The 12221-nt window shown below is 40.7% G+C and overlaps 3 protein-coding genes across 5 annotated transcripts; 1 reads left to right on the forward strand and 2 right to left on the reverse strand.

Moving 5' to 3' along the window:
* Window positions 1-74: 74 nt before the first annotated feature.
* Window positions 75-6090, reverse strand: neu4 (sialidase 4). 3 transcript variants are annotated; one of them, XM_063907924.1, is made up of 5 exons: window positions 4651-4659; window positions 3710-3741; window positions 3164-3416; window positions 2610-2865; window positions 75-1999 (listed from the first exon to the last, which is right to left on the reverse strand). In XM_063907924.1, the coding sequence occupies exons 3-5, from the start codon at window positions 3362-3364 to the stop codon at window positions 1017-1019; spliced, it is 1440 nt and encodes a 479-aa protein (XP_063763994.1). In that variant the 5' UTR covers window positions 3365-3416; window positions 3710-3741; window positions 4651-4659; the 3' UTR covers window positions 75-1016. The 3 variants fall into 3 exon arrangements, with proteins under 3 accessions (XP_063763994.1, XP_063763995.1, XP_063763993.1); XM_063907925.1 differs by lacking the exon at window positions 3710-3741 and having other exon boundaries at window positions 4651-6090; XM_063907923.1 differs by having other exon boundaries at window positions 3710-6090.
* On the forward strand, window positions 5418-8440 carry wdr53 (WD repeat domain 53). Its single transcript, XM_063907926.1, has 3 exons — window positions 5418-5498; window positions 6351-6846; window positions 7212-8440. The coding sequence occupies exons 1-3, from the start codon at window positions 5434-5436 to the stop codon at window positions 7878-7880; spliced, it is 1230 nt and encodes a 409-aa protein (XP_063763996.1). The 5' UTR covers window positions 5418-5433; the 3' UTR covers window positions 7881-8440.
* A 602-nt stretch (window positions 8441-9042) lies between these two features.
* On the reverse strand, window positions 9043-12141 carry srprb (SRP receptor subunit beta). The gene is made up of 7 exons (XM_063907933.1): window positions 11887-12141; window positions 11453-11547; window positions 11267-11344; window positions 11098-11180; window positions 10502-10638; window positions 10304-10358; window positions 9043-9848 (listed from the first exon to the last, which is right to left on the reverse strand). Exons 1-7 carry the CDS (start codon window positions 12053-12055, stop codon window positions 9638-9640), a joined length of 828 nt encoding a protein of 275 aa, XP_063764003.1. The 5' UTR covers window positions 12056-12141; the 3' UTR covers window positions 9043-9637.
* Between the last annotated feature and the right edge of the window lie 80 nt (window positions 12142-12221).

Raw genomic sequence — 12221 nt, forward strand, 5'->3', positions numbered from 1 at the left:
TATACCTAGAAGATTAATTGAAGAGTTGCTTTTGCTGAGCATGTTGAAATCCCAGAAATAGAGAAGCTATTTAATTGTGAAGAACATTTTAATGAGACTTAATCAACAATATAAGTGAATAACATCAAAACAAGTATACTGAACAGAAAGGCTTTTCACTGGTTGCACTGAGGTGCAGTTAATGCTCTTTGCACAATATTCTGCAGTAATATGTACATACACTCAGTAACCACATTATAGAGTAAACCTGTACGATGTATTGCAATTCATTAAAATAGCTCTTATACAGTCAGGTCCATAGCTATTTATGCTCTTTGGACTTCATATTGAGAGTTGACAGCAACACATTCCAAATCCTAATACCACACTTGAAAAAAAATGTCCTTTTATCTGCTCTTAGTAAATGAACTAATGAGGAAAAAACACACACCTGACCTTGCAACAGCTGAGCAGCCAATTGTCCAATTACATTTGGTCCCTTAAAAAGGAGATACCACCTATAAAATGTGTTGTAATTCCTACACGATTCACCTGATTTGGATGTAAATACCCTCAAAATAAAGCTGAAAGCATATATTGAGTGTTTAATTTCAAGTCCATTGTGGTGGTGTACAGAGGCAAAATGATGAATGTTGTGTCAATGTTCACATATTTATGGACCTGACTATATAATAATAAATAAAGACTTAATAGCAGAACAGTTATCATCTTCCACCATCCTTGAAATCCTCAAGGGTTGAGATTTTTGAGAGGAATAATCGCGTCTTGAAATTCTTGGAAGACATATATATACATTGGATTTTGCAAATCTTGTCATAGTTATAACAGTAATGAAACTTGATCTCTGTCTCCAACTTTACTTTGAATTTGAATGAATTGGGCCGGGAAAGTCCAGGAAAAGATGTAGGAAGTACTAGATTGGGCAGATGTATTTAATAATATGGCCACAGAGTGTGTATATAAAAATTATTATTGGAAGACAATTAAAGTCTTTGTTACGAGGTCAACAACTACATTTAAGACACAGAGCACATCTCACTCAGCTTCTTCCTTCTCTTTTTTAATCCAGGCTCCTGATGGAGAACTGCAGCACTTTGTGCATCATGTCCACTTGTACAATCTGCGTCTGGGCCTTCATTCTGCCTTCTTCTACATTCATGATCGATATTTCCCAGCTGCACCTCCCGGGGCAGATTATCGATGAGCTCGTAGAGAGTGAAGATGCTGAAGCAGATTTCATCGTAGGCGGTTTTTGTGCCGCACTCAAACAGGCAAGCGAAGGCCACAGCAGGCGGTGCACCAGGTGAGGGGGGCAACTCTAGATAAGCGAGGTCGGAGTAGGCACTGGGGCCCTCGTAGATCACCCACGGGCCCCGCCAACTGTCTGGATCACGGGGGAAAAGGCTGAGGAACACGCCCAGATCCTTGCGTGCAGATGTCCATGTTGGGTGGGAGTAAACTACCCAGGTGGGGGTGAGGAAATCTGGAGGATTGGGGCTTGGGGTGGAAACAGAGGTGGTGATGTTTGAGGAAGTCCAGTGTCTGGAGTGATGTGTGGGTTGATTCAATTGACTGTCGAGAGAATGGCATAAATGTAACGGTGCAGGAAATCCCACGATGCTTCCATGACAACCATTTCGAGGCTCCACAAGGCGCTGCACCAGCTGCCCCTCCTGAAACACGGCTCCATCATCCAGACTGAGTGCCTGCACCCGGTAACCAAGAGGGCTGCGGGCATTACAGTACAGCACGTTAGTCCCGTCCTCCTCGTCCACAGACACCATCTGACACTCCACACTCTCAGGTACCGGCACTGCCTCCCCGAAATGCCATGTCCGCCCGTGGGTGTCACTGTGGAAGCAGAAGGCGCGGGGAGTGGTCTGGCACAGTTGTCCGAAGCACTCTTTGCACTCAATGTGGTAAGCGTAGGCAGGTATCAGGAGACGGCCCGACTTCAGCTGGATGCCGTGGCCCGGGCCGAGAGCAAAAGTGGCCCATTCTGCAGGGAGGGAGCAGGAAGTGAGAAGCAGGTGATACCTTAGGGGTCCTTAAAGTATGTGTTTGCTTTTGGTCAAGTCTGTCTGAAAATGAAACTCAGTGTACATAATGAGCAAGAGCTTTTTTTATAATATCATATCACTAAAGTAAACATTCTTAAAGATTTTTTCTCCATAGATTTCATGTAATACTTCTGCATTTGCTTTATGCATCTCAAAAGCAGAGAAAACGAAGAATCTCCCACTTCTCTGAGCAGTTTAATTGATAACCTTGAGATGCTTGCCTTAAGCAAGGAGTGAGCTACATTCATCTGGTAAACTGACTTTTTACTGAGTACCCAAACTCAGATCTGTCTCTTTTTCCTATTTGTAGTTTTCAGCCGCAAAGGATGCTGACAACTTGTCAAACTTCACACAGCGCACTCTGGAACCCCATAGACTTTGTACATATTTTTTAAAAACCAATGATGCAGGAGGATGCAGAAGAACTCTTTGACATCAATGTTTAAAATCATTTTGCATAGATAAAGACAGCTTCATAAGTTTAAAAAAATCTGAAAATAATAACTTAAGTCTGTTTAAGGGCGGATCTTTTCTTAATGAATCCCTAACCTTTGAGAGTGTCTCCTATGACCCTCTTGGTGAGGTCGGTGACAGGACTCCAGGTGTCTCCTTCGTCAGTGCTGCAGATGTAGCAGAGACGGGTCACATTCCTCCCTGTCACCAGCTGATAAGACTCGGAGGTGTGGCCGAGGACAGCGATGAAGAATAAGAAGAGAGTTCCTGTGAACTCATCGTACACCGGGCACGGGTTCATGGATCGATGGCCTGGCAGGAAAGCAGTGCCCAGGACACGAATGTCATCCCACTGCAGAGAGAAAAGGAGGGAGGTTATAAATCAGAGAGGAAGAGTCAAAAAATATAAAACTACTACATTTTATCTTGTACAATGCCTGAGAAAAAGGGGGTTTCAAGGTTTCTCCTACATGAAAAAATATGTATATTGTAATTGACCTCTTTGTGTATTTATGTACTTAGGGAATTTAAGACAGGAAATGATATTCTGTGCTTTACATTTTGAAGAAACCACTTTTACTCAAGTAGAGAATTGCTTTTGCTTTCACTTACTATATCTATACAATATAGTAATACAATATAGTATCTACCTCCACATAGTTCCTGTAAAAAGTGCCTTTCCTCAGGACCAGCAGGTGAGCCTGAGAGTCGGACGGGCTGAGTCTCTCCTCACAGAAGGCCATGAAGGTCCTGGAGCGAGACACAAAGAGCAGCGCTGGCACTCTGTACGTCACTCCGTTGGGCTCCTTGTGGAAAAGCACCGTCCTCGCTGGAAAATAGGGCGACCTCATGCTCTCCAGTGTGTGAAAATTTAAAGGGAACTCCAAATCCTCTGAGAAGGAGCTTAACAAACATAAATAAAATTAAATAAATAAACATTAAATATATCAATCATGTGTAGAAAACTATTGAATAATACCTTTGCTGTTGTCTATACAACTCTAACTCTAAACAGGGTGACAGATTTATAGGTGAATAGGAGTGCTAATACAAATACTATCTGTAATGTGACGACAGCTTCAAAAGAAATTACATATTAAAAACAATTTAAATTGAGGTAGAAATTAAACAAAAACACAAGATAGTATCTCATGTACAGGTCATGAATAGAAAAAGGTAAATACCTCCATACTTACATGCAAAATGCTCTCTGAGAACTTCTGCTCCTCTGTGACAATACAGTTTGTGTCAGCATTGAATGAGTATATGTGTGTGTATAACATTTTATAAAACACTATAATGTGTCTATGATTAAAAGAGAGTTAAATCCACTCACCACTCAAACAGTATCAACATACACTCAGTGGCCTTTAGTTACACATATTTAATCTAATGCAATGCAATGCAATGAAACCACTTCTCCATAAATTCTCCCTAACAAGATTATAAGGCTCAGTTTTGATGAAATTGTGGCGAATGTGTCACTAAACACTATGAGCCTTGTGAAGTTCAGTGCAACAACAACATGAACTAGTCTGCCCGATTACATAAAGATTAAATAAATAAGACTATGACTTAGATACTTAACATATTTGAATTGCCACATCTATGACAAATACTGAACAGAATCATCAAAGTAACCCTTATTAAAGAACAGTTGTATTGAATTGTACTATAGTGTACAAGTCTTAATAGAGTGGTAGTAGTTAAAATAATCTACTCATCCGGCATCTAGTTGTGTATCTCAATGACACCCTTTATGGCAACGTTGTAAAACATGCTTTTGTTCTAAGATTATATATTCTTAAAGGAAACAACAGACACTTGCATTTAATGTTTTGATGAGGAAGACAAATAATAATAAGAGAAGTATGTTTTAAATGTAATACATGACAAATTGAGGACAGAAACGGAATTTAGAAATATTTATTTTGAGTGTATTTTGAGTAAACGTATAGACGTGGCAATACAGATAACAGTACAATACATTATACATGACTTCCTCAAGCTGACCTAAAAATATTTTTGAACAAACTTTGTTTATGTAAAATTTAAAAACAATTACAAGTGACTTTGGAGACCGTTAAACTCCTCCATCTCACATAGAATACTATTTATATAATCAGCCAAAACTTACCAGACTGATCCTGACTTTCTTCCCTGTAGTGAAGCAGCTGTTGTTAAAGGGTTGAGGGATGTGGAGCTTTATAACGCGTATGCAGTGTGTCAAGGGGATGTGAAGTGTGGTTGGTGTGTGTGTGTGTGTGTGTGTGTGTGTGTGTGTGTGTGTGTGTGTGTGTGTGTGTGTGTGTGTGTGTGTGTGTGTGTGTGTGTGTGTGTGTGTGTGTGTGAACCATGGCCTCTCCTCTCTGTTCCCTATTCAGTGAGGCAGTGTGGCACACTGTTCACTGACCTAGAAATGGACCACACTCATCACATCTACAGCTTTAGATGAATCAGCAGGGAACAGCCATTGTGGAAATGAAGGTCTGCTGAACAATGATCTGATGTTCTGCCTCCTCTGTGTCCTGTGTGATTTTCATTTTCTGAAGCATGTGTAGCAATTTCTGCTTTTCCTAACTGAGACTATGTAGTTTACACATGAGATTGCAAGTTGTTTTTTGCTACAAAAGAAATTGACATAACATCTTAGTATTCCTTTCAGGAAGCATTTCCTCCCAGTTTTGCACTAACGTCAACATCCATCATAGACTCTATAGTACTCTATACTGATTTGAGTAAAGAGTGAGAAACTAAAAATAGCTCAAATAATAAAACTACAAGTAATAAAAGCAATACATTTTAAATATTGTTTTTATTAGAGATAGTTTATAAGATGTAGTGGTGTCCGCTATTCATCGTGAAAACATGTTTTAGTAATGAGCATGGCCAAAACTCAGCTTTAAAAAACTAATGTGCGATGTCATCAATGAGCGACCGGACCCCGCATGGTAGCCTGTTGATGTTTGGACGGCACTTGCTAAGGTAGTGTTGTTTTCATTTTGTCTTGACCTTGTCAATGCATTTCTAACACTGTTGTTGTTTCACAAATGATCTTCAATCAGCAGAAAAATAACGTCGTGTTTATCATCCCAGCCAAACTGCCAGCTGATCAGGGAGTTACACGTTAGCTTTTAGGCTAAAACGTTAGCATAGCTGTTTGGTTTCTTCGGGTTTGACATTTGCTTTTTGTTTGCAGCTATTTCTCCCTTCTACTTCTTTCATTAATCAGTCTGTCTCGGCGAAAATGAAAATAATAACACTATACACTGATGATGTGTCTCACCGTTATTATGAGACAGAGACACATAGAAGCCAGTTTAGTTTAAGGTTGGACATTTGACAGACCATATTACTCTGCTTCAAAGTCTATCGGCATAATAATATTCATATAAAATAGATGAAGCCTATTTTATGCAAATCCAATAAGCGTCTCGTATTTGTCCAGTGTAGATCTAATATCTGGTGTGGATTCAGATGTAATGGGTCCCATGACATGGCAGATATTGAAAATAAATTAAATCTATATAATAAAAAAAAGAGGCAGAATTCTTCACTTTTTATATAAAAATGGGGTGTGTCCTACTTGTCCAGTGTATGAGTATAATTCTGCATTCATTTGGAGTTACTGGGTCACACGATATGGAAGGCTTTGGAAAGATCCAATATTTTTAAATAAAATAAATGTTTGTCTCCATTACCTGAACAACAGAGCAATTAATTAACAATCAAAGTTGCTGGTAAGTCATCATTGCTGCTTTGAGGTTTGTTTGATGTTTGCCATACAACAGGTATGTCAGAGCAAATCCACATATTATTTCTCCTCACTTTCTGCAGGGTCAGCATGGCCAGGCAGTGGTCTGAGGGCCACTCCACATCCATCCTGTGTGTTGGGGCATCTTTGGGACCCGAGTGCCTACTCGCCTCAGGCTCAGAAGGTGGAGAGGTCACATTGTGGAGTCAAGAGGGAACGATCATAGGCCGTCTCACTCTCCCTGGTGAGGAGGATAGCACTAGTGTTGTGTTTTCTCATGCAGCTCCCGTACAGTTGTACGTGTCACATGGAGACGCAGTGAGTGTACTCGACCCCCGAAACCTTAAGGGCCCTGTGGAGGAGTTTCAGGGTGCAGGGGAGGAGGAGATCAATGCGTTGGCCCTCAATGAGACGGGTTCAGCCCTGGCAGTAGCTGATGACTCCGGGGCGGTCCGGGTACTGGAGCTTCCTGGAGGAAAAGTGTGCAGGACTCTTCGTAGACACACTAACATTTGCTCCTCTGTTGCTTTTCGGCCACACAGGCCCAACAACCTAATTTCTGCTGGACTCGACATGCAGGTAAGGGAGAGGACCATTTTTTATTGTGTCATGTACCAAGACTACATTTAGGGCTATTACTACCATTATTTCCTCCATTAATGGTCTATAAAATGTCAGATGAAGTGAAAAATGTCTATCCCAATTTCTTAAAGTCCAAGGTAATGTCTTTAATTGTCTTGTTTTGTCAATCCTAAACCCAAAGATATTACCTTTTTTTAATAAGATATAAAAAAAAAAGCAGGGAATTTCCACAATTGATTAAGCTTAATTTGTACATGTAAAAAATGGATTTTATGATTGTTTTAGTTTTCTATTGATTGAATAATCAGTAAACAAATTGTTGCATCTCTCCAGATTTATTTGACCTTTTTTTGTCCCTTAAGGTGATGCTTTGGGGTCTGCAAAAGACTCGTCCTCTTTGGACCCTGAACCTCCAGGATGTGGCAGAGGAAGAAGGTGACGATCAGCAGCGTCCTGGGCAGCTTTTTAATCCGCCACTGGTCCACTGTGTCTCTGTGGCGAGTTGTGGGAACATTCTGGGTTGTGCGGCAGAGGACGGGCGAGTGCATGTGATGCGGATCGGCAGCGGCTCTAAACTCGACCAGCAGGGAGCAGTCAAGGCTCACAGTCAGGGGGCCTCACAAGCCCACTTTGTAAATTTCCTTTCACACCCACACTGGCTCCTCACTGGGGGAAATGACTGCCAGGTTGCCCTGTGGGACCTCAGTAAGCACCCAGTGGTGACTCCAGAGGAAAAGGCTGGAGTGACGGCTACCCCACGCAGGAAGAGCAAGAGCAAAGCAAAGAGGAAAGACCAATCCCAGAATAAAGCCAAGACCCCACCAAAGGTTGAAGCAGAGAAAGAAGAAGTGGACGATGAAGAGGCAGCATGTGCACAAGAGGTGACGGAGGAGAAGTCTGGCCCCAAACTTTGCATCAGTCATGGGGACAAAGTGAACTGGCTGTGCCCTGTTGTGCTGAAAGGAGAACCAAGTGTGGTGGTTGCAGATCAGAGCTCCAGCCTGACCGTGTACCCTCTGTCTCCACTTTAGATTCACTTTGCATCATGCTCTTTCATATTTTGTCTTGCCTTATTTTAAACTTGTGTTTTTGAAACTCTGTAAGGTGTGTTCAGAACAAAGGTGTAGCAGATTGTTGCCTCGTGTTACTTTCTGTGGAGTATTTAGCAATTAGAGAATATTTGGCGCCAATAGGCGTACCTCCAAATATATCATAGAAATGTTTATTTCAGCAATCAGACTGTAATTACTCTTCCTGGCATGCACCTGATGTGGAACTCGCAAATATGCTGTTGTGTTGTTTCTCCCTAACAGTACTGGCATTCTATTATAGAGCTTCGGGTGCCCACAAATGGCAACAATCAGTTCTCATTTCTCAATTTCCTATTCTTGGTGATGGCAGAAGAGTCTCAAGAGTTTGTATGTTATCGTAAAGAGCTGAAGCTGCTTTGCATTTTGTCTGAGCAGACCCTAGAGTATACACTCCAGTTTGATGATGTATGAACCTGTTGATGGTGTTTTAAATAGTGACTAGCATTGGGATTTTGCATTAAACAAACACTGGTGTTTCAAAAAGCACTGAAACAAACAAATCTGTTTCATATTAGTTTTTTCACAATATTCAACAAACTAAATGGTTCGTTTTTTTGGGTCTACGTTGATGCCATATTTACTCATTGAATTTGGCTTGTTTGTTTTTCTTGCTTGCGTGTGGTCCTATAAAAAATGTCATCCTTGGAAATAAATGTTGCAATACTTGCACTTTTGTGAACTGTAAAATTACCACACCGTAGAAAATAAGAACGTAGCATATTTAACAGTCTGTGGTGCTTTTGAAGAGTAAAAACATCTCAATCCAAACCATGTGCCAGACTGGAAAAAGCCAAGTATACATTTGTCTGGGGTTTGTGGCGACCCTGTTCACTGAGACGTGGAGCTGTTTTCAAATTGATCTTAAGCAGCACCCTGTGATCTGACACCCAGCTAAACCCCAGTTAATAATGTAATGAACAATTAAGATTTTTTTCCTTATGTTGATTATACCATGATTCTCCTTAACACCAGACAGACTGTCTTCTGCTACCATTTAAGAAAAAGTGCTTAATCTGTGCATTTCGTTTTCATCAAGCATCAAAAACTTCCAAATGTCAGGTTTTTTTTTTAACAAGCCAGACAACCACAAACAAAATCTCAATAAATTTGAACATTTCTTGCAAATGCACTGTATTCACACAACACTTTCAAACAAGCAACCTGTCATTTTCTTTGCCAACCAGCAAAACACTTTTCTATAAGGTTACCGGGAAAAGGCACAAGACTCAATGTTCAAGTGAATAAATCCAATTCATGCCCAGCGGTTATCACAAGGCAGCTTATAAATCCAAAGTTTAAAACAAAAATGGTGAAAACCTGTGAACCTTAAATTGCAGCAAAAGCAAATGTACAACACTGAAATGCTTTAAACTATTCAGTATTTTTTCTAAACAAGCCAAATGAAGCACTTGAAGGATCACAGTAAGTTCTACACTGAATAAGCACACAATCATTTCTCTTCTTCACTGCAGAGGGCCTGGTAACTGCCACATCATTTCCTTTGCATTACTTTCAGTCTTTTTGGTGTTTTTGATTGAATATGCATCAAAAGTTATTCCATCTTTTAAGTTTTACATCGACAGCCAGCACAGATGGGGCTGATTCAGCATTTCTGTCAAATAAATCCTCCACCTGGATATCGTAGCTCCTTTGATTTCTGAAGTGACGGTGATCTGAGGTTGTTGAAGTGGCTGACTTTACAGTTTAGCCAAGCTCTTCTCAAGACTTTCAATGTCTGCATCCCCCTCCTCACCCTTGCTGCCGCGGGCGCTGCACTCCAGGAACTCCACCTTCAGGGGCAGCTGGCCAAACTCAAAGTCCTTGCCTTTTTTCCCCAGATACACACTGCCGCCCACAGAGCCATCCTGAGAGCTCAGTGCTGCAGAGTGCGTCACTCGCAAGGTGTTCCTACGAGAAACAAGAGACAGGGTGATTGTTGTACATCAAACCAAAGACTGGGTGGTCAAGAATAAATTGCAGGGTAGGTGGTTAAAATCTCAGCTCAACTGTCTTTAACCAATAATCTGAATTCAAATTGCTGCCAATGGCAAGTGTCACATACGTATAGTTTTGAAATTTGAGGTGAACATTTGACTGAAAGTTATCTAAACATAGATTAAATGGGAATCAGAGGGTTGTTTCACACTTTCTGGTCTGTTTAATATAATTTTTAGCAATTAAAAATGTTATATTTTAGAATACAGGATACGGTCAATAGTCAACTGTTTTTAATTTCCCTAAATCATTTTTTCACTCAAATATCTTAAACTCTAAATCCAAACTTTTCCATATTGCGTAAGAACCCTGGAATCAGACAGTCAATGTAAATGCCCCAAAATACAGCAAATAAATAAGTTACTTACATTTCCTTTTCGAGCTGCTGCTGAATCAGTTTAGCTGATTTTGCCATGGTGATATCTGTAATATGAGGAGACCAGTAAATTATGCTGCCAAATAGATAAATAATAAACTGTGTTTAGTGAGTGCAGGCTCAAAATGCAGAACTAAAAGATTGTAAAGCGTAGATAACAGTGTTTTTTAAAGCAACACTGTGGTTGAACCTTGTTTGTTGCATGCCACCACAAGAACTGGAGCATTCCTGGAGATCACATTGTCCGTCAACAAGATGTACAGGAACTCTGCCACGTCTCGCACTTCTTTTTGGAAGATAGCGCTGTCCACTACAAACACAATGGCCCTGAAGAGAGAGTGATGATGAGAAAGATGTGATCAGAAAGTTGGTAAAATACTTTGTTAATATTATCCAGTTTGGTGTTAAAAGCAACATAAACAAAACTATACTAATGGTTATCTTTGCTTAGGTTGGGTTTGATCAACACAATACCACAGAATGCCAATGTTCTCTGTAGGTCAGAGGTCATGCTACTTCAGATTATTTGGACAAGTTAAGTAAACAAAGTAAATAAATACGACCTTTGGAATAGAGCTTTGGGCATGTTAATGTAGATTTTGAGGTTGTAAAATATGTTTTTTATTAGGTAAAACCCTTTTTTTATGTTTGTGATGAATTAAAAATAATTAATGGTACCTGCCTTTTCTAGCACAATACAATGGTAATGTCAACTTTAGGGAATAGGGCTTATTACCTCACTAACAGACAGAAATAAACGATTCAGGTAGGTTGTTTCGTTCTTACCTGGCTGCAGATTTGAACTTCTCCAGGTACTGAGAGCGAAGACTGTCATGTCCTGGCAGGTCAATCAGAGTCCAGGTGCTGCCCTGAGTACAGGAGGGAGAAAGGATAAATGTAAACTACGACCATCAGGAATCATGATAGCTGACGGGGATAAGTGTACTGAACTTACTCTGTCGTTTTTGGCTTTGTATGGAGCACTGCTGTCAGTGATGGAGGTCTGTGTCCGCTTGAACTTCCCTGCCAACAGCTGCAAAAACACGTGAAATCACTCAGATTACCTGTCCACAGTCTCTGAACAGCTGAGCTTTCCTGTAATAGACAACGTGGCGATGGCGCTTCAGTTGTATCAACTCACCCGACTAAACAAGAGCGTTTTCCCCGAGTCACACAGTCCCACCAGCAGCACAGCACTTCGGACAGTTTTACTGGTGAGGAAGTACTTCAGAAACACTGGAAAGAGAGAAAAGCAGACAGTAAAGTCACTATATAATTCTCATTCGAAACACATTGTTCACAGAGCAATACTATAGAAAGTTAAAAAGAATTCCGTGTGGAATAATCATCAACTGATATATGTTCGCTTTAGCTTAGCACTTAGCTTCTCAGCTTGCTGAATCACCCTTTGATTTGTTCAAGCACACATTAACTAACTAAAATAACATTAGACAACACATGTAAACACTGAATGTCCTGCTGACCAACTCGCTATATAACAACACGTAGCTTACTCTGCTAAAGCAAGGCCTAGCCTGCTAAACTAATGTTAGCATGCTAACGGTGACATCTTACCACAGGTAATGACAACCACCGCAAAAGCGACTATAACTCCGATCAGAAAAATGGGATCTTGGTCTTCCAGTTGCTGTCGCAGGGATTCAATGTAAGGTTCAAATGGGTTTTCTGACATTTCCACGTCGGCTTTGTCCCCCATGTTCCCACCGGTGCTGTCTGCCTCCATCTGACCGCTGAAGCTAATCTGAAAGTGGGACACGTCTCCTTCCTCTGCGGCCTGTACAGAGGCTGGGTGTTCGGAAGGGGGCGCTGTAGGCCTCCTGGTAAAGTTCACCTTATTCACATCCTGGCTTCTAAACTGGGGTGTAAATATTTAATTTCACTTTAAATAT

This window comes from Eleginops maclovinus, chromosome 18 (assembly GCF_036324505.1).
Source record: "Eleginops maclovinus isolate JMC-PN-2008 ecotype Puerto Natales chromosome 18, JC_Emac_rtc_rv5, whole genome shotgun sequence".
Classification (NCBI taxonomy): Eukaryota; Metazoa; Chordata; class Actinopteri; order Perciformes; family Eleginopidae; genus Eleginops; species Eleginops maclovinus.